This window comes from Mandrillus leucophaeus, unplaced genomic scaffold (genome assembly GCF_000951045.1).
Source record: "Mandrillus leucophaeus isolate KB7577 unplaced genomic scaffold, Mleu.le_1.0 Scaffold447, whole genome shotgun sequence".
Classification (NCBI taxonomy): Eukaryota; Metazoa; Chordata; class Mammalia; order Primates; family Cercopithecidae; genus Mandrillus; species Mandrillus leucophaeus.
In genome coordinates, this window is record NW_012104776.1 from 280,678 (window position 1) to 304,118 (window position 23,441).

General features: G+C 36.5%; 1 protein-coding gene across 2 annotated transcripts in view; it reads right to left on the minus strand.

Moving 5' to 3' along the window:
• UNC5C (unc-5 homolog C (C. elegans)) overlaps positions 1 to 23,441 on the minus strand; it is a 398,784-nt gene that overhangs the window by 74,488 nt on the left and 300,855 nt on the right. For both annotated transcript variants that reach the window (XM_011994210.1, XM_011994209.1), the window contains exons 5-7: positions 14,218 to 14,398; positions 9,027 to 9,194; positions 6,493 to 6,657 (exon numbers count right to left, since the gene is read on the minus strand). In XM_011994210.1, the coding sequence (XP_011849600.1) occupies positions 6,493 to 6,657; positions 9,027 to 9,194; positions 14,218 to 14,398 (514 nt within the window). The remainder of the gene's footprint in view (positions 1 to 6,492; positions 6,658 to 9,026; positions 9,195 to 14,217; positions 14,399 to 23,441) is intronic.

Sequence of the window (23,441 nt, forward strand, 5' to 3'; positions counted from 1 at the left end):
CTTGTAATCTCATTAGCCCAGAAAATTCATAAATTTCATTCATCTTTTACTAAGCATACCTTTACACACTTATCACTAAATGCATATATAAATCCTGTCTCTTATACACATCTAGATGTGTATAAGAGACAGTGTGTATATAGGTATATATATGTATATATAATATATATATATGTTATACAGTACTTACAATATGAACTACTGTGTATGAGTGGTATAAAAATTTAATAGAGCTTCTGAAATTGTTTACAGAGCATGATCATATTTCACAAATGAGATTACACAGTATCACATAATGAATCCAACTTATCACACAGACTAAGAATTTAAATTATGATTGCAAGGCCAGATATATATATATATATAAAATAGACAAATGGGAAATATTGCAAAACTATAATTCAGTTCCAAATCCCCACATCTTCAAAATAATTGGTTTACTGGCTATAAGTAATTCTTGCACCCTAGGGTTTTGTACAACTAGGGTTTTATACAAGTATTTTATGCAAATACTTTTTTGGTAATCTAATTTGAATCAATGTGACCAAAGTCAGTGACATTGCTACTTCTTAAATCCAGGGAGCCATGCTTCCAAGACAATGCTGTGGCCTATCCTCAACTGTTCTTTTTAAAAAATGTCATTTATTATTATAAACTTAATGGAATACTAAGCATAAATAATGTATAGAATAGAAAGCATATAGAAAAAGAAAAAAATACTTGTAATCTCATTAGCCCAGAAAATTCATAAATTTCATTCATCTTTTACTAAGCATACCTTTACACACTTATCACTAAATGCATATATAAATCCATATTCTGCTTTTCCATGTTAAACCTTATAAATATTTTAGCGGCTATATGATGTTCCATTTAATGGAAGTACTAGGTATTACTTAACCATCATCCTAATATTAGACTTTTGGGTTTTGCATTTTTTTACAATAATAACAAAGAATATAGACATATGTGGCATACAGCTGTTTCTCAGTATCCAAGAAGGATTGATTCCAGAACCACCCCCCGCCACCAACACCAAAATCTGAGATTGCTCAAGTCCCTTATATAAAACGGCATAATATTTGCATGTAACCTCTGCACATCCTCACGTATACTTTAAACCATCTCTAGATTGGTGATAATACCTAATACAATTTAAATGTTAAATAAGTTGTTATACTGTATTTTAAAATTTGTTTTATTTTTAATTGTTGTATTATTTTTTATTGTTTTTAAAAATATTTTTGACCTGTTCTTAGTTGAATCCACAGATGTGTAACTCACTGATACAGAGGGCTGACTGTATATATTTTTAGATATTCATACTAATTACTTAAAACTTATTCATTCAAGTAGAATTATTGGGTCAAAGGGTATGATAACTTTAAAACTCTTGACTTATACTGTAAAATTGCTTCCCCATAAAAATTTTTATTCCCATTAGCAAGGTACAAAAGTTTCCACTTGACTACATATTTGCTTGACATTTAGCATTGTTATATCTTTAAAGTATTCATTAATTTTATAAGTAACCTTCAAAGTCTTTTATGAAAAATTTCACTTGGTGTTGAATTTGAGGAAAGAAATAGATTTCTAACATGTCTTACATGAATACTATCAAACTGGTAAACAATTTAGAAAACTGATGATTAATTTTTCAGTTGAACTTAAACATTCTAAAAACTATAAAGCCCATGATAAAAAAAAAAACTCTATATCCAAACTATGAGTCAAAAATGATCTCTAATATATATTACTTAGGCATAATGGGAAATGGAATTGAATAAAGAATAGCCCAATCAGATAGTAAAAGCCATTAATTGGACATGTTAAAATAAATACTGAACAGCCCGGGCGCAGTGGCTCACGCCTGTAATCCCAGCTTTGGGAGGCCGAGATGGGCGGATCACTAGGTCAGGAGATCTAGACCATCCTGGCCAACATGGTAAAACCCTGTCTCTACTAAAAATAAAAAATTAGCTGGGTGTGGTGGCATGTGCCTGTAATCCCAGCTACTCAGGAGGCTGAAGCAGGAGAATCGCTTGAACCAGGGAGTCGGAGGTTGCAGTGAGCCAAAATCACGCCACTGCACTCCAGCCTGGCAACAGAGCAAGACTCCGTCTCTAAATATATACATACATACATACATACATACATACTGAACAATACTGTAAGTTCCATTTCTTAACTTTCAGTCTTTTCCTATAATTATGATTTAAGTATGTGACTCATAAACAGAATAAAACTGAGTTTTTTCCGATAATTTTGGATTTCCTTTTACAGGTGGGTTTAATTCATTTACATTATGATCCCTGATATATGTAGCTTTATTTCCACCATCTCACTTATTGTATTCATTTACTAGTTTTCCTTTTGCCAATTTCCTACCCCTAAAATTTTTATTTTGAATTTATGCATTCAATTTTTATGTGTGTACTCAAGTCTTAACATTTTAACTTCAACAGTGGCATCAGTGAAGTCTAATGTAAATACTGTTACTATTCTTTTCTTGAGCAATATATGGAAAACGGAAATTTTTAACTTAGTTTACACCTTCCCATATTCCATGTTAATGTTGTCTACCATTTCGCTCTATCTTATTTTCAATTGCTCCTCAATTGGTCTCATCTTATTTTAAGGAACCAATTGTTATTTTTCATTTTCAGTAGTTTACTCAGTAAGGTTTATGAGTAATAAATCCTCTCCATCTTGATTACCTGAAAATCTTTCAGATTTTGCTCTTTTATGCAGTAAATGTTGGATTTTCTCATTCTATCCTCCATGAGTTTTATTCTCCCTTTTACATATTCACTTATATATTCACAAAACTTCCCTGTATTGTGGGAAGTTTCATAAGATCTACATTCCAGTTTACAAATTTTCTCTTCAGCTTTATCTGAAGCTGTATCTGATCTGATTTTTCATCTTCCAATGAGTTTTAAATTTCAATCATTATGCCTTCCTCACTAGACATTCCATTTGTTTTTTCTCCAAATCTGTCTTTTTAACAAACTGTTATTTCATTTGTGCTTATATTCCTTTTAAAAATATGGTTTGTCTTTTTACATTTACTCTACAGTTTTTTTCAGATTGCTCTATGAGTTCATGTTAGTAAAATGCTAACTCATTTATTATTGCTGACTCTTCCTTACAGTAGACAATTTTCTTGACTGATTGGAAACTTTGTATTGTAAGCTTATTGACAGCTGTGGCCTATGTTTGTCATAGACTAATGAACTTACATTATGGAAGGAAACCTAGAGAGTAGCTTGCTGTTTGCTCTGCTGGTGTCCTAGAAGCTTAATTATACATATTTTGTGTTTTGCTTCTAGCAATGTATCTTAGATTCCATACCAGAGCTGGGGTGAAGTTATGGTTTTACTATAGATTTTATTTAAATGAAGTCTTCACTTCCTTTTTCCTACCATGTTTTTCTATGTCTTCCCTTGGCTGGTGGGCAAAAATGTTCTAGTTGTTTCTTATGGTATAGGCCAGGCATTTGTGAGTTTCAGCTTTCTTTAGGGTTCTTATTTCCAAGTCTAGGTCTTACAAAACCAGGGCTTCTGCCTCTGTGCCAAAACTGAAACCCTAATTTCCAGTCCCTGGGACCCATGTCCATATCCAGTTCCCCCTTCCTGGTTAATTTGGTGTCAATTCACACAGTTACTTCTCAAGCTTGGAGTTGCAGCTTCATTTTTGGCATTTGAGGATTTCTCTATCTTCTTTCTTTTGGACCTCTTTTCTTCTCTCTCTCTCTCTTTCTGCGTGCACATGTATGTCTCATACTAAGTTTGCAATATTTTATCCAACATTTTAATATACTTTTAAAGGTGTTTGTATTAAGTGCTTAACAAAGAAATGTATCCGAATTTGTTTTGAACAAATTAACAAATAAACATCAACAGTAATATTTTCTGTATATTTCACATTGTGTTCCTCTTAAGTACCAAGTTAGCTTTTGAAGAAATACTATACTACATTATCTAGGTAACTCTGAATCCTACTCACATCCATTATGAACTCTGAATTTCTCCTATCTAGCAGTACACCTACATTTATGTCAGAATTATTTGTATACAATTTTGAATAGATTCAGAGGATGTAGTTCTTACCTGGTTCACTGAAAGTAGACTAGCTTTATTTTGAGATAGCATTGTGATATCATTGAAAGACTATTTATTAATGCATTCCAGACACTAATTCTCCCAAAGGAAATAAATATTAAATGATAACTCCTAATTGCTGATTGCCACTTTCTGGCTATCTTTTCTACCCCCAATCTTTTTCTTAATACTGACCTTGTCCCTTTTGCAAACTTTGCAGTATCACTGTTAGAAGCCTTTGTTTTCCAAAATAATGGCCAAACAATATTATTTCTTTGCAAGACTTTGGCAGTATACTGTTCCAGAAACACCAGGCTAACTGGTAAGCAGAAACTATAGCTTTCACTGTAAAATACTACAGTTGCACAGTGCAGAATATCTGTGGTTTTATCACTGAGGAAATCAATAGTGATGTAGACTACAATTCTTTGTTTGACTGGAGTGGATACAGGAGGGCAGATGAAAGAGTTTATTGACCTAGTAGGGATTGTCACTATAGCAAATCAGAGCTGCAGAAACAAATAGCTTTAAATGGAATGATTTTAACCCAAACAGCAAAATGTTTCCATCGAACAGGAGACGTGATAAAAAAATAAACAAAAACAAACAAACAACTAAAAATACCCCTCCCGTAGCCTCATTCCTCGTCCTTGTCTATACATACACACTTCAGGCCATCATTACTGGCAAATATCCAATCATAAGGAAAAAATTCTATGAATGCTTAAGAAATGATCTAGAAGCTAAGGGGTTGCTATGTCATGAAAGTCTTAGTTTGAATATATCATGTTTGTATTTGTCATAATTTAAAATGTGACATTTTCTATGACTAATAAAAGGTTCTGTCTTGTGGCATTGTATTCCTTGTTAAAGGGGTTGTTCTGAGGATTTGTAAATATGCACAATAGAAGTAGTAGGTATTAAATCACCCAATATTGAAATAGTATATTGAGAGAGAAAGAATGTGAAAGACAGAAAGAGAGAAAAACTCCAACTATTTCTACTTTGCAATCATATGAATCAGTTGGTTCTACAGTAAAGGAAAAAGACTAAGTGATGAAAATGTTAAAAAGACTAACTTGTATGTGGTATGTTGTTATTTTAATTCTCAACCCAAACAAACTCTGTACCTCTGGATAAATGGTTAGCAAAACCAATTTTCATTAATGCATTTCTGGTACAAACTTGTGAGGTTCACAGTGGCAGGCCCCACATCATTACCAGAAGCTGTGCTTTACACACTCAGCAGCAGCCCGTTCTCGAGGAATGCAAATGTACCCTGAACATAAAAATAAGAGGCCTACTGGATTTTTATTCTGTGTGAACAACATAATTATTTATTTGTATTTTAAGTAAGATATCTTTCTAAAGGTTCCTGTGTGTATAGACTGAAAAGTAAACAGAATTTCCTAAGTGTAGTAAAAACAAAATATTTTATTCTTAAATGACAAATACCTTTGCACAAATACCTTCAGCTGCTTGCATTCTGCTAGCAATGTGTAATGTATTATGAGAAATGTCAACACTAGACCACCGTTAGTTCACATCCAAAGACAGCACATCATTTGATCCATTAATCTGAATAGGTATGATTTCAGAATAATTCTTAATACCTCAGTTTATGATCATGAAAAGAGATAGTAAACTGTGTACATCTGAGGACTCCTCAATAAAGGGGTGAGAGTTTGCAAGTATGAAATCAAACTACCATTTAATTAAGAAAATCTAAGGAACAAAGACATGAAAAAAATGGAGAATATGTATGTAGCTTATAGCACACATTACATTCCTGAGCCAATCTTTGGCACTCATTTAAAAAATGTATGCTTTATTAATATTTATTTCCTTTAAATAAACTAAATAATATCCACATTATAATTTCTAATACAAACCCAGAATTTTCAAGAGGTTGTGGAGATGTTCTCACTAAACATTTGTTCTAAGTCAGTAAATCTACCTACAGAAATATTTTTCATCTTTACATATATTTTACACTCCATGGATATTTTGGTTAGGTACCTGCCATGAATTAAGAATAAACAGCTTACATTTTAGAAGTCTTGTTTTGACTCTGTGAGGAGTTTAGAGTGCCCTTTTGTGCTTTCTGATAAAACCAAGTAATGGTCCCCTTCCATATAAGTGATTGAATCACCCCTTGCTCATGAAAAAGCAATACTGCATGCCATTTGTTAGCTGGACATAGTTACTATTTATTCTGGTTCCTGGAAAATTTGCTTTTTCCAATTTTGAGAGCGAGCTAGAATATTGCTATATTATTGCATTTTATTGTTGTTCAAAGAATTCTTTATTTCTAATGTTTCCTTAAAAAAATCCAAATGGTTCAATCTCCAGCCCCCTCAATGTCTGCAGTTTGCTTAAATTGACTTACTCTGCATGCAAAGCCCATCAGTGCAGTTCTTGGATTGCAAGACGAGGCCGTCGCAGTCCTTGCCTCCATTCTTGGGGGCTGGCGCTGTGCACTCCCTCCTGCGCCAGTGGGTGCACTCAGTTCCACAAGTAGACCACTTGCTCCATGACGTCCACCTGCCGTCCACTGCCATGGAAATAATGCAGCAGCAAGTCAGAGGGAGAGGCAGCTGCTTAAGGGATGGAGCAGAGCTCAAGTATAATACAACAAAACAAAACAAGAAAAAGCATGCCCTACTGAGAAGCTCTGCATTCATTTCAATTGCTGGGCATTGCATGTTCTATATCATTTGGGTTCAGTGAGCTTTTCCTATAGAGTGTGTGAGTGTTTTCTCACTGACCAAGTCAAGGGAGGCTGACTGAGACACACAAAATCCAAAGTTGTCACCAGGAGCTATATAAAAGTAGGCCATGATGGTTTCCCTTTTCCTATTAATCAGGGAGCTTCTGGGTTTTGTATTGAAAATTAGGTCTGTCTTTGGATCCAAGATTCCTTCATTCCTAGGGCCATGTGGACAGTGAAAGTAAGCTCGTGTGGGAATTCAGAGAAGAGCTTGGTACAGTGGAGAAAAAATCTATCCAACCTTCCATTCATTCATCCAGTTGGTATACATCTATTTATCTCTTCTCTCTCATCTAAATTTTATATTGTCTTTTTATTTTACTTTTTTCATTTGGTCTGCTTGATTCTGCTGAAACCTCTGTAATATTTTCATGAAAGGACTATTATTTTTCATTTATTGTTTGATAATTCCACTATTTGATGATGTTTCTGTTTCTATTTTTATTTAAAAAATTTAGGTAAGGCCCTAATATTTGTTGTGATTCAGTCATTTAGAACTGACGGACTTTCTTCCTAATTTTGGTGGCTGGCTTGTCAGCAACTTCAAAGATAACTCAGATATCTCTATTTTAAAAGTACACAACTTAAATCTCAGTTTGAAAAAAGATAAATTTCAGTCATACTTTAAAATGCAGCTTAAGTTTCTCACAAAAATAGGATAAAAATGTTGAAATAAGAGTTTTAAAATATTAATTTTCCCTGAAATACATAATTATGATGATCAAGGATTCAATGTAAAACAATGCTAAACATTATTTACTGAACATCTTAACCTTTTATATCTACATACTGATAATAATTGTATCAATTTTAATAGTCTATGTAGTTTGAGAAATCTACATGATTTCGTATTCAAATTACTATATAAATATATCATGTATAATGTGGATATGGTTATAAAGATACCCACATGAAAAATGAGAACAACGTTAATATTTCAGTCATACAGAACTGGCTATATACGCAAGTCCCAACTACTTAGAGCAAAAGCATTTGCTTTGACCTGCACCAATCCAGTTTACCAAAACACTGACACATGCATTTCTATTTCAACTCAAATTGATCAATGCTTTTTTAATTGTGGGAGTCAGCACCTATAAAATAAAATCTGAAATTTTAAGCCTAGCTAAGCATCAAAATTTGTTTCATAAATAAAAGCTCTCAAAGGGTTCACTGTGGAAGACAGTTTTGATATTTGGAAATCAACATTTGGGAATGTAAAGTGTAGATTATGTATATCTCTCCAGTTCATTTCTCCGCCCCATCTCTGAGAAAGGTTAAAAGATAAAGATTAAAGGATAAACACGACAAAATTAGGCAAAAGGGAGAAGGAGGCTGTGTATCTGAACAATAAAACTGAAAACACAATAGCTACTCCAATGAGTGCAGTAAATTTATGGATTATTTCAAAATAATTTTAGCCTAGTTTTAGAATATATTGTATAACGAGGCATTTTAAAGGGTTTTGTTTTTACTTTTGGCAAATACTATCTTCGATTTACCTAGGGATAAGAGCTGGTAGCAAGATGAGATAGTACAGAAAGATGCTAAGAGGTGGAGAGATGCAATCTTGCTGTAGGTACCATTCAAAAAAATAGATGACCAACATTTACAGATAACAAAGAACTGACTGCGTTGTAGTTTCAGAATCCATTATTCCATGTGCCAAAAAACTTTGCCTTCCTTATAATTCATTTCAAATGTTATATTTGCCCTTGACCAGAAAATGACACCAAATATAAAATATTTCCATCTAAAACATTTTCTAAATTTCAGTTCAATTAATTTTTGTGGTTTTCTGAAGATCAAAGATTGTTATTCCTAAAATGTGTGGCTTTCAGTGCCATTCAAATCTCTTGAATTATAAAATCTGCAATCTTGGTCCCAGCAGTTGTGTTGAATAATATAAAAGGATTACATCCAGTAGTGTTTAATCTCCTGTTTTATACAATTTGGCATGTTTTGGTAACAAAGTTAAGTATTCTTTTGGAGGAAAACACTTGATATCCCAGTAATGCAAACAGTGAGTAGGATGGATTTAAATAATGTTTATCACACATTCAGATCAAGAATAAAGTTTCTATATCTATTCTCTAAAAGCATATTTCTTGAATAATGGGAGATATTTGGATTGAGAGGACTGGTTTATTTACCTGGGCACAACGTAGTACAGGCTATTTTCTGCACACTCTGCCCTTCACAGAAGGCACCCCCATTGAGTGGTGCCGGGTTGGTACAAGTCCTTGTACGTTTCTGATACCCTCGTCCACAGCGGCTATTACACACAGACCACTCTGTCCAGGTGGACCAGCCGCCATTGACTGAAAGGAGGCAAACAGTAAAAAGTGGATTAAACATGTGTGCATGCACAACACACATGGACACACAAAACAGACACAATATGTAAACAAAAGTTATTTTCCAAGTGACCATTTATAAAAATCCAAAATTTCAAAGCCAGAAGAGACCATGGACCTCATTTTATCCAAAGTTTTAGTGTATAGACAGAGAAAAAAAATGTTTGCAAAGATTTACTCACCTACTCAGAAAAATAAATAGGACTGTATGGGTTCTCTTTTACTTGGTCAGTGTTCTTAAAAAATATACATATCTCCTTACCTAGTCAAGCTCCAAAATTACTTTTGACAGCTCATCTCAAATAATAAATGTTTACATCTCTGTGACAAGCCTGCAAGTGAATCTATAGCATGGGAACAGAATAAAATAATTTAGCCTTAAAAAAAAAGATGATTGATTTTTTAAGCATGTGTAAACTTTACAATTTTTTAAGGATTTTTATTCACTTGCACAAACCAGTGAGCCCGGCTAAAAAATAAAATCTTATGGTACTGGGGTTATAAACAAATTGGCTGGCTATTGGAGTTACTTGGCGATTAGTTGATATTGAAATTAGCACTTATTTTGTGTATAAAGGCCAATTATGACGTCTGATGGGGCTGTCAGCATATGTGATTGTAAAACCTACACCCTAACACAGCACGCTCTTCAATTCCGCAGATCTCTCTTTAGAAAATACTTTGATATATATTTTTAATACTTCAATAATGTGAGTCTATACAATATTGTAATTAAACAATTTCTAACAAAAATTATTTCCTTGTAGTTAAAATATAACACAACTAGTATATGCATCTGCTTCCTGATACTAAAGAAGTGTATTAGCCATTCAAGTAACACAAAGCTTATATGTGCACAGCATTTGCCCAACGTTTTGTTTTCTAGAAACCTATCCAACAGGGAATAATGATGAATGTTATATTTACAGACAGAAACATATTTTTAATAGCAACTTTATTTCATATAAAGAGGAATAATTGGAAACAACTATAATGTTCATGTGTGCTATGATCACATCACTACACTCCAGCCTGGGCAACAGAGTGAGACCCTGTCTCCAAATAAATAAATAATACATGAATGTTTCAGTATGTTTTAAATAAAAGTAATGTTTATGAATACATTATGCATAATCATGTATATGTATATAATTTTTATATAATATGTATACAACACTTATTATATTTATACATTTTAAATTATAAAAGATATATAACAATGTATAATGCTTATTTTTAAACCTTATGTATACATATAAAGTACTAGTAGCATATGCCAGGTGCAGTGGCTCATGCCTATAATCCCAGTACTTTGGGACACCAAGACGGGCAGATCGCTTGAGTCTAGGAGTTTGAGACTAGCTTGGGGAAATACAGTAGATTTCATCTCTACAAAAAATGCAAAAATTAGCCAGGTGCAGTGGCACATGCCTGTAGTCCCAGGTACTTGGGAGGCTGAGGAGGGAGGATCATTTGAACTCAGGAGACAGAGGTCGCAGGAGCCAAAATTGCACCACTGCACCCCAGCCTGGGCGACAGAGTGAAACTGTGTCTCAAAAAAAAGAAAGACAATTCAAGTAGTATACATATAATTTTTGTTTAAATGCTATCTCTGGGTGACAGAATTATAGGTATAGGCATTTTCTTCTTTGACCTTTTCTGTTTTCCAAATTTTCTCTAATGGATGCATATTTGCAATCTAAAAATTGCATTAACAAAAAATATATAAAACAGTCGTTAAATATGAAATACTGGTTAGATATATATGTTTTCTGTGGAGTTCTGGTGAGTTCAACCTATGAGGCTTGGACAAGTTATTTTAGGAGGTTATGTAAAGGACAAGCAGATGGTGGATAGGTAGGGTTTCAGTTAGTGTTCCAAAAAGCAACTTAACCTGCTCAAGTTTACAAAATTTCCTGCCATGGAATTGTCTGTATAAACTGCTTACTAGCATACTGGCAAGCTGATATTTGGGGTTTAGGATACATGTACTGTTCTGTTGGAGATTTTAATGAGAAATGAATAATCAGAAACTTTCAGAGATGAAAAAGTCTTTGAAGATCCCTTCATTTACAGAGAAGGAGGCAAGGGCTCAGAGAATCCTGGTTAAAAGACCCTCTGAAGATAAGTTAGTGACAGAAATACTCCTATGACCCGATATTCCTGACCCTAGTCCAAATCCGTTTCCTTAATCCTAAATACTAAGTTACTTGTGTTTGATCCTTCCTAAGGACAACATATTCATTGTATTTATGGATATTGAAAGCATAACATACATAGGAAGAGATTTGCAGATTTGCATGTACATTAAACATCTATATAATACAACTATATATAGTCTGCCTTCATTAGTTATTTATGACTGGCACATGCTGTGATTGTGCCCCATTTCTTTTGTGCATTTCAAATGTTGTTAATCAAGTCTTTCAGGCAGTTTAAAAAGAGATAAGAAGAAGAAAACATTTTATTGTGATTTAAGAAAGGCAATTGCATACAATTCAACACAGCCATTATCTGGACTAGGAAATTAAACCTCAGAGTAATCAGAGGATCAAAAAAATTTTATGCATCTTTCCTATAATTAAAATGACATTTTTATAGCAGTACTACATTCATCCTTTGGAACAGCATAGTGGTTTCTCTTCTCATAAACACACATCCATCTGAATGGTACTGTGGGGTAGGCAATATTTTACTTCAACTCTTTTAGGATTTTTTGACGGGGCCTAAGAATTAAATTGGTGTAACACAAATCACGGGAGAAAAACGTGTAAATTTATTTTATATAACTTTAACATGGCCTAAGAAAATGAAGACCCAAAGATGCAGTTAGAGTTGAATGCTTATATATTGAGTCGGACAAAGAGTAGTAAGTTGTGAAAAAGTAAATTATGTGGTAATGCGAAAAGAAGATTAAGAGTTATTTTAATAAGATCAATACAGAATTATCTGGATCTTAACTTCCCCCTGGTCTCAACTTCCTGTCCTTGAGGATAAGAATGTTACTTTCCTTCTAGTATAGGGAAGCCATCTTTCAGTTGAAAATTTCCTCTCCTGCTTTTAAGAGTTAGAAGGTTTATCAGAGTGATCTTGAGTCTGCTGTTTCTCAAGGATCTTTAATGCAGAAAACAGTCAATATGCCAAGTGGCATATTCTGGGGTGACAAATTCTTAATTCCTTCAGTCCTATCATGTACCCCGTAACATTTTGGTCAAGGACAGACTTCATATACAATAATGGTTTGTTCCATAAGGTTATAACAGAGCTGAGAAATTCCTATCACCTAATAACCTCATAGCTGTTGTAACATTGTGGGGTATTACTTTACTTTTTCTACAAATGTGCTATAGCCTAAGTGTAGTGTTCACAAAGTCTACAGCAGTGTACAGTAATGTCCTCGGCCTTGCTATTCACTCACTATTCACTCATTGACTCACCCAGAGCAACTTCCGGGGCTGCAAGCTTCATTCATAGTAAGTGCCCTATACAGATGTACCTTTTTTTTTTTTTAATCTTTGATATCTTATTTTTACAGTACCTTTTCTATGTTTAGATATACAAATACCATTTTGTTACAATTCCCTACAGTATTCTGTACAGTAACACAGTATGCAGGTTTGTAGCCTAGGAGTAATAGGCTATACCCTCTATCCTAGGTGTGCAGTAGGCTATACCGTCTAGGTTTGTGTGAATACACTATGATGTTCTCACAACGATGAAATCACCTAACGATGCAATTCTCAGAATGTGTCCCCATCATTAAGTGACACATGACTGACTGTACCATGAGCCACATACTTGCCAGTGGCTGTCCCTCCTTCAGTCAGTAAGACACCAAGGCCCATGGAGTTTAACACTAAAACAGTGATGAAAATCTTCATTGTGTTCTAAGAGGTGGTGAGGCATGGGCATATCATTCTGGCGGTGGCATAACCTCAAAATACTTCCCACGTTGTTCAATTTCCTCTGAGACAGTAAAACATCAATAATATGAGAAACTATTAGATGTCTAACATTGTAAGAAATATGTAAATATACAGACCAGTCTCTCAGTCTACCAAGGAGCTTAACCTTAGCTGGGGAGATGAAACTACTCATGAAATGACTGGAAAATAACTGAGTGCTAAACCACACAGGGAGATAAAAGCATATGTGCCACATCAAAATGGGGTATGAAATTGCTTAGTACTTCCAGAGGATTGATAGGTTTAGAGATGAGCTGGCTTAGAAAGGACCAGAGCATGGGAGGAAGCTTCCTAAGAAGTCACTTTGTTGGATTTTACCATATTGTTAGGATTAGGGCCACTTGGCCAGACAAGGCAGCCCTTATCTTCACTCCGCACACCTCTGATGGAGCGAGTAGAATGAGTTCTAAGAAGCTAAAATTGCTCTAATGTATTTTGGGAACAGGTCAGCTCCCGCTTTCTGAGGGTTTGCAACGGTAAGACTGAGGTCAGGTCCACAGAAACATCAGCAGGCTGATAGAAGCACATTCATCTGCAGAACTCAATGTAGATCTTGGCGGTACAGGTTCTGGAGAGAAGAGGGGACAGCAGCCACCCAGGAAGGCTTTCTTCACTTTCCTGGAAGCTGGCTGAGAAAGGGTTGAGAATGTCCGAGCCTATCCTTTCATATCAGTACCGGGGAAGCAATTAAACCTCACCGCTCCTGTGACAAGCAGCAAAGAAGCCACGATGGAGATTGAAAAGGGGCTTCTAGAACCAGGCATGGTGGTGCATGCCTGTAATACCAGCTACTCCAGAGGAGGCTGAGGTGGGAGGATCCCTTGAGCCCAGGAGGTTGAGGCTACAATGAGCTATGGTCATGCCATTGCATGCCAGCCTGGGTGACAGGGAAAGACCCTGTCTCAGATAAAATGAAATTTTTAAAAAAGGGCTTCTAGCTTGATATTTTAAAGTTAAGATACCGATGCCAATGAGAAACTAGTTAGACATGAACTAGATTGAGACCCTGAAGGGCCACTCACCATAGACTATGACAGTGGCAGTTGTGCTTTTCCTCTTGGCAACAATGTTTTTGGCAACACAGGTGTAATTTGCAGTATCAGAGAGGCGGGCCTGCTTTATGATGAGGTTGTGATCAATAGTAATATAAAAATTCCGATCTTCAACGGGATCAATTATGTCTTCATTTTTCAACCATTCCACCTAAAGATACATGAGAAAAATAGATAAATCCTCAGCATGGATTCCTTGATGGCTGTCTGTCCTAACCCGTATTTTGTACACTCGATCTTAGCCAAAAGGCCAAGAAGCGATACCTGTGTTTCATAATATGTACAATGTTGTTCCAGGCCATGAACTTCTGCAAACTGGTGGGAAGTAACTTTCCAAGGTCATGTTAAGTATCACTCACCTGCCAAACATGCTGATTCTGTCTGTACTACATTATTCTCAAATGTCAATGAACCAATTGGGAAATACAGTGTTCAAATTGTTTTCACTTTGCCCTGCAGGCACAAATGGGGAAATGGGGAATGTGTGCTGCCAAGTTCAGAACCCAATCAAAAATAATAGGATAAGCGTTTCAAACTGAACTCAAACCTTTTGCTATTTGATTTGTTTACTCTTGGCAACTTACCTGCTGCTTTTCAGAAAAGAATAGAAAGACTATTTTTAAAAGCACAAAAGGCATTTTAGACATCACATAGCTGTAATAAAATAACATTTGGATGATTTACGTGTAGCCTCACTGAAACATATGGATTAAATATCCCTGAAAATACACTGACTTCAAAATGTAGCAAAAGACATATTTGGAGATGTACCTAAGCCAAGTTTTTTTTTAAGTTTTTCTACCAATTCTTAATACAATCCGAATAGCTTACAAATCATACTCAAATCCTTCCTTTTGTATAATGCTAACATTCAAATATTTGTCTCCGGGGGTGCTTTTGGGGAACCTGACCTTAAGACATGACCATTTAAAACTACTGAACTATTTTTTTCTATGAGAATAATATTAATGTAGTAATAGTGATGTTATATTTGCTGAATAAAGAGAGGAAACATACCTGTATAAACTGTTCTTCTGGAGGTAAACTATTTCTTATTCTGGCAGTTGCCTTTTCTATGCACAGGTTTTTCCATAAAGCAAAACAACAAACAATGTTGATATTTACCACACTCAAACTCTGCTTTTGCATTAGGGTGAATGTGGATACAGGTAACCTTTAGTGGTAGGGAGTCAATATTGTTGCCATTTTCAAAACCTTAAGGAGCTTCTCTAACACCACAAGAGGTCTAGAAATTAATCTCTAAATCTGTCAGTGGGTTTGACATTCCACAACTCTAAATTACATTTAAGGCAGGGACTCTCAAATAATGCTCCTCTAATCCTTAGAAGAGAAGCCAACGTTTATAGAGAAAAATAAAAATCAACAACAATCTTGAAATATAGAAAAGTATGAGGTTGTAGAGTAGATAAACTATTTGTAATGATGTAAATGCTGAAAAAGCTAAACATTCTTGATATTTGCACTCAAGGTAGTGAGAAAAAGAATAGAATCTATTTAAAACAGTGGGTGTTTTAAATATGTATTTTGTTTTCAAATACAGACTGCACATTCAGTCAGGGCTATGCCTGGGTATCTCTGAGATATGTACTCATATTAACTTGACCTGGATTTTCTCAACGTTTCACCCTATGTGTGGAAATACGATCCTGCTGGAAGTGCATGGGAGAAGGTGGTACAATTTATACTGTTAAAAATCTCTTTGATGATAATTAAAAGTTGAAATTAATAGTTTTTGAGTGGAATCTTTACCTAGGTTGTTATCTATGTCCTTCTAAAGAAAGCCTCCTATCACACAAAGCATGGACAGACTCCCTTACTCCCAGTTGTTCTTGTATCCCTTCTACAATTTTTGTGCTCAGTATGCTCCTCTTTCAAGTACTCATACCTGGCCCTCTTCTCTGAAGAGCAGCCCTCAGGCTCATGGATTGTTTTTGCCTGAATGTGCCTAGGATTTTTTATAACTTCCCCATTAGCCATTGACTAATGGGTGCAGAAATATGGCTTCTGTCCCATTGGGTCAGAATCTGAGCTGTAACTTTCCAGAAGTCCCTTGGAGGGATGAGGCTGAAGCTCTATCCTTGAGACTGGACCTGAACTGACACTATTATAAATGGAGCATACCTAATCCAAAAATCTGGAATTGAAATACTCCAAAATCTGAAACTTTCTGAGCACCAACATGGCACCACAAGTAGAAAAATCCCACACATGACCTCATGACTGGTTGTAGTCAAAATGCAGGTGCGTAACACACAGTTTATTCAGCATACCCAAGGGAATGATGGTGACACCAAACAACCATAGATTGTCATAGTGATCCCTTTGCTTTCTGATGGTTCAGTGTGCACAAACTTTGTTTCAGGCACAAAATTATTTAAAATGTTATATAAAATTACATTCAGGCTGTGTGCATAACATGCATATGAAACAAATGAATTTCATGTTTGAACTTGGGTCCCATTCCCAACATACCTCATTATATATATGCCAATACTCCAAAACCTGAAGTCCAAAACAATTCTGGTCTCACACATTCTGTATACGGAACACTCAACCTGTACTAGGCTTCTTTTCTCCCCTGCTTGCTCACTCACTTACAGGGTTCTCCTGGAAGCGCTTTCTTAAAAGACTACTCATATTCATAACTTTGGTTCATGGTTTGCCTCTGGAGAACCCATAGCTATTCAAAACTATGGGTCCTCCTATGTAAATGATGTTATCCTAATCATAAATGACATAAAGAAGTCCCAAGGGATATTAGAAATCACTTGTTTGTATGAAGAGTTTATTACATGGAAGAAAGTGTTCAGTCTGCATGGTTGACAAAAGATTTGAAGAGACATGATTGTTGGGTATATGATCTTTACTCGATTATACATAATTATGCATTTGCCTTGGGTGTCTCTTGCCTATGCTGGAGCAGTGGTTCTGACCTGAACCTCAGGACCGCTGAGAAGCCCCAGCCGTGTTTGATGGCCCCTGTGGGGGGCACTGCTCTCCTCCCCTAACTCCCATTTGAATCACAGAAACTCTGCTTTTATCTGTTTTCCACACTGGATTTGCTTTCACGCCTTTGTTTCAAGAAACAAAGGGTTCTACAGCTAGAAAATAGCTGTGGGAATGAAGAGGCGGGCCCAGGACTCCTCCAGCTTCTGACAATACCCCACAGTTCCCAACACCCCAGGGCTGCCAGCCATATCACAGCACTCTGCTCTGAGACAATCGTCTCCTCTCCTCGAGAGGCTCAGTGAGGACTGCAGGCCACCCCTCACCTCCTGTGCTGGAATACCAGGGGCTACACATAACCAACCCCAGAAGTCCTGACACTCTTCCATACTGCCTGGAAGACAGCATGAAAATCTTCTAACATTTCAGTCTCTTTTTAGATTGTTTCCTTTACATTTTTCTCATACTAAAGTCTAGGCCTTTCTGATGCCATTGTTCCTTCCGGAGTCCTCTGAAGGGGTGGATGTTCAATTTCCCAAATCCAACATGCCACTGGGTCTGGGGATGGGTAAGTGCTGTCCTTGCTCAGGATTGTGTCTTTCAGACTGTTCTCTCTAAACATCTTCGCCTTGAATCTCATGCCATCAGATTATATCACCCAATTTTGAGTCTTTTTTTTTTTTTTTTTTTTTGCAGTTATTTACAGACCTCTGGGCTTATAGTCACTTTATTTAAAGCATAATTTCTGAAGAGTTTAATAACCACAAAGATGACACTTCCAACATCTTGGCCCTTCAGTTCCATGACCTTCCATCCTGCAATGATCTTATCCTCTAAGGTCACACATTCTAGGCCAAAGGTTTCTAACCCCCCACTTTACAGTAGAATAATGTGGAAAACATTTATAATATATGAATTCTAAATTCAACCCAGAGAAGCTAAATCCAACCCACAAAAACTCCAATTCACCGGTCTAGCATCAGTGTGTTTTAAGTTCCCCAAGGGTTGTAATTTACTGTTAAGGTTGAGAAATACCAGTCCAGATCATTGCCCTTAAAAATGCAATCCCTGAATCAATAGCATGAGTGTCACTGGGAGCTTGATAGACATACAGAATCTAAGGCTCTGACCACCTATTACCGAATCAAAATATGTATCCTAATAAGAACTTCAGGGGGTTTATATACACACTAAAGTTTGAGAAGCATGATTCAGCTCTTGTCCTTATCATCAGTTACAACTCCTCCATAAACTTAGTTCCAATTATCCTTTCCTTTACCCTTTTCTGTCTTTCCTATTCACTCTAAGATATTGAATTCAATAATCCTTCACCAGCACCTACAATCTATTGAATTTGCCAATTTGTTTCTCAGACTTTCAAGTGTAAATTCCAATGTCTAACTGTATATATGATTCTTGCAGTATGCCATCAATGCTCTCATCCCTTTGTCACTTCAAGATACTCACTTGGCCACTATTTGCCTACAACCCCACTGTGGTTTCTTTTCTTTTCTTTTTTTTTTTTTTTATACAAAGTCTCACTGTGTGCAGTGGTGTGATCTCAGCTCACTGCAGCCTCTACCTCCCAGGTTCAAGCAATTCCCGTGCCTTAGCCTCCCCAGTAGCTGGGATTACAGGTGTCCACCACCACGCCCAGCTAATTTTTATATTTTTAGTAGAGATGGGGTTTCACCATGTTGACCAGGCTGGTTTTGAACTCCTGATCTCAAGTGATCTGCCCGCCTCGGCCTCCCAAAGTGCTGGGATTACAGGTGTAAGCCACCGTGCCCGGCCTCCCCCTCTGTGTTCTTGAGGTGGAACATGGGTGTAAACAGCCATGGAGAGTGAGCTCATCTTAAAATTCATAACAGATCACAAGTGGGCCTTTATTTCTGCCAAGAAGGCTGCTGTATTTTCATTATTCACTCTCCCCTTCTCCTAGATAACTATTTCACACTCCTCTCCACTACCTCCCGTTCTAGCCTCACTTTCAGCTGATGACCAAGATTTCCATGTCACTGAGAAAACTGACAATCACAAGAGATCTTCAAACACTCCCACTATCCGTGTCCCCACCCCCATCTGCACCCTCTTTCCTATCACTGGGGGAGCTCTCTGTGTTCCTATCTGTCACCTCGGATTTGTACTCTGTACCTTAGCCTCGCTCTTCTATTCAAGGGCAAGTCCCAGCAATTCTCTTCTTTCTCTCCTAAATTATTCAATTTCCCTTGATACTGAATCATTTCCACCAGCCCACAGATGTGCTGTTAGTTTTTAAAACTTAGAACAAAAACCCTTCTCACCTGTTTCTGCCTCTACTCACCCCCCGCCCACCACCTATATTTCTCTGCTTGCCCTGCCTCATAGTTGTTTACATTCGCTGTCTTCAATTCCCCACTGAACCTGTTCTAATCTGTGTTCACTTCCACTGCTTCACCATAGCTGCTCTTTTCTCTTTGCTAAATGTGCTGCTGAGGACTTAGTGCTCATCTTACTTGACTCACAGCAGCATGTGATCTGGTTACTCGCTTCCTCCTCCTGACTTTCTTTCTCTTGACAGGACACTTTCCTGGGTTTTGTCCTACATTGCTTCATGCCTCACAGCTTCCTTAGGCTAATATTTGTGTCCCTGTGGCTCAGTCCTTGGAATTCTGCTGCTTTCTATTTTCTATCCATATTCACTTCCTTGTGAACTCATCCAGTCTCACACAGATGACTCTTAAATTTATCTCCAGCCCAGACCCCACCCCTGAACTCCAGACTCGTATATCCAACTGTCTTCATGCAGCTCCGCTTGGTTGTCTGATAATGACCTCCTGAACCGCCTTTCCAAACCTGCTCCTCTCACAGTCTTATGCACCTCGCTTAATGCCAAATGCAGCCTTCCAGCTACTTAGACAAAAACTGACTTAGTGTTGACTGCTCTTTCCCTCTTTCTTAGCCCATTCAATGTTACAGAAGCACACATTAGGAATCAGACCACTTCTCATTCCCTCCCTGCCACCTCTTCCTGGTCCAAGTCACTATCATTTCCTTCCTGAATTACTACAATCATTGTCTGTCTTATCTTCTGCTTTTCCCCTGAACACTCAACTGTCTATTTTCAACACTGTTGTTAGAGTGATCCATCAAAAGTCAGAGCATACTATATGTATGAGTCAGGGTTCTCTAGAGGGACAGAACCATATATATATATGGTTATGTGTGTGTGTATATATATGTGTATATATATATATACACACACACATATATATACATATACATATGTGTGCGCGTGTGTGTGTGTGTATATATATATTAATTTATTAAGTATTAACTCACATGATTGCAAAGTCCCACAATAGGCCATCTGCAAGCTAAGGAGCAAGGACAGCCAGTCCAAGTCCCAAAACTAAAGAGTTTGGAGTCCAATGTTCAGGGGCGGAAAGGGTCCAGCACAGAAGAAAGATGTAGACTGGGAGGCTAGGCCAGTCTAGACTTCTTATGTTTCTCTGCCTGTTTTATCCTGGCTGCACTGGCAGCTGATTAGATGGTGCCCACCCAGATTAAGGGTGGGTCCGCCTTTCTCAGTCCACTGACTCAAATGTTAGTCTCCTTTGGCAACACCCTCACAGACATACCCAGGATCAATACTTCCCATTCTTCAATCCAATCAAGTTGACACTCAGTATCAACCGTCACACTATACCTCATCTCAAACCCTCCTAATGGCTCCTTCTCCTACTCAGTGTCAGCACTAAAGTTCTTACAACCAGCCTGGACAACATAGTGAGACCACACCTCTATAAGAAAAATGCAAAAATTAGTAGGGCATGGTGGTATGTGCTTGTATTTCCAGCTACTCGGGAGGCTAAGGCAGGAGGATGGCTTTAGCCTGGGAGGTCAAGGATATAGAGAGCTATGAGTGCACTACTGCACTCCAGCCTAGGTGACACAGCAAGACCCTGTCTCCCAAAAAAAAAAAAAAAAAGGAAAAGAAAAAAGTGGCATGGGGATAGGAGACAGGCAGGAAAAAAATGGATTCAGACAATAATTGGAAGGGACAGAGGACAGGACATACGAGTTGATGGTATGTGGAAAGGGGCGTGCAAGCAGGGCTCATCTTCAGTTTCAGGCTTGAGGACCCATGTATGGAGCAGGGATACAGGAGGCAGAAAATAATTGAGGGTAGAAAGTATAATGATTCCGATTTGGCTGATCTCATAAGGAATCCAGCTAGCACAGCATGATTCTGACAACAGTTAAGTTGCTAAAAATTCCCATTATTTCCATGAACAGAGTGAGTTTTTCTCTTAAAGTTTTGAAATAATTTTAAAAAATAACAATGAGGATCTCTGCTTCTCTTGGATCAGCTTTACCTTAGCATTAAGAACTGAACGTGGATATTGATAGAAAGGGTATTTGCAGGGCCAGCATGACTGCAACAACATTTATTACCATTGTGGCTCAGATAAAAATGATAAAGCATTAATAAAACTTAGAAGACGAATGGCAAGGAAAACAATGTGTGAGAATAATTCTGTTTATCATGTAAAGGATTGTCTGACTCAGCAAGAGAAATCAATATAAGAGCCATAACATACAATTTAAAATATATAACCTTCTCATGCAATATTTCCAGAACACACACTGCAAAACTAACATTCTTCCATGTGAAACAATTCCACGGCGAGTCTCCTGATATACACTGTATATAAAATGCCAAGAAACAATACAGAATCTTTTGTTGTGTTAGAAATTTATTGCATTCAATAGTATGTAGTTAATTATATTGTTGCAAAGCTATTTATTTGTAAGCTAATCTTGGTTAACCAGGAGTCAGTACTCTGGTCTGGTCATAGAATTCTGTTCATATTTTGGTCATTTCAATGCTTTTTGTTGATTTCAACCTGTGGCTTCTATTTTCTCTACTCCTCCCATTAAATAAACTGATTTATACAAGAAAGAAGTCTTTCTGAGTTAGAAGTTATTTTGAGTTATGTACAAAATTTTCAAAGAGAAAGAAAAATAGGTTGAAGTTCAGAAAACAATAAAAGACTTCAACCATAAACTAGGACTTGTTGTCATGGTTGCAGAGATGCAAAATAATGTTCAAACAACTTCTGTCCTTGTGGTTCAGTAACTGCGTCCTTTCAATGATTTGGGGCATATTTGAACCAATTTACTCAAGTGTTTTTAAAGGCATGGGATTTTACTAACAGGTACTAAAAATAGTTACAAGGCAACATTAGAATGACTGGTTTGCATATTCTGCTGTTGTTTGGTGTTCTTAGTCTCACTGTGTGCAATCGAGCATCTTACTCTAAGGAGCAGTTCCTGAAGTATCAGTTAAGAGGGCTGCTTTCAACTGCTTGAGTTCAGAACTGAACTCTGCGATTTTGGGGCTGTGTATGTCGCCCATGGGCGAGTGTTTTATCTTCTGTATGCCTTAGAGTCCTCATTTACAAAATGAGGATAATTCTAGAACCCATTATAAGGTTCTTAAAAACTAAATGAATTAAAACACAAAACACTTACTGTCTGGCATACAGTAAGTATTTGAAAATAATTATTAACATTTAGTTAAGGATATACTAAAACAGGTGAGACAAACCCCAAACAACCCTAAAAAATGAAAAGGAAATGGTGTTAATCTGAAAACTAAAAAAACATTTAACACCTGAGTCCTTTCAGCCTTCGCTGACATTTCTATGAGGCAAAGTCCACTCAATATTAGGTTATACCTCTTTAAGGTTGCACTACAAATATATAAGTAACTGAGTATTACATTGGCCAATATTGTTTGTATGCTAACCCTAAATACATATTTTCCTTTAAACTCTATGAGTTCATAATTCTAGAGATGTCATTAGCATGCATTTGCTTCATAGGTATTAACATTTTAATTAATCTTTATAAAAAATTATTTTCTAATTCTGAATTATAAGAAAACATACTTTATCAATTTTTAAAAAATAAGTAGAAAAGATTTTTAACCAAAGACAAGTTATTAAAACAAATGAGAAATATTCACTACCATACTTGGTAATAAGGCATAAATGATAGGCAATTTATATTACTATTATTTTTACCTAGACCATCTATATTTTTATAGTTTTTAATTTACTTTTGTGGGTTTTCCATTTCTTTTCTCCTAGTACTTCAAGCTAGTCTACTTGTTCTTTTAATGACATCAGTCTATCAGCCCCATACCATTGCATACATATCATTAGCTTCAACACCCTTAT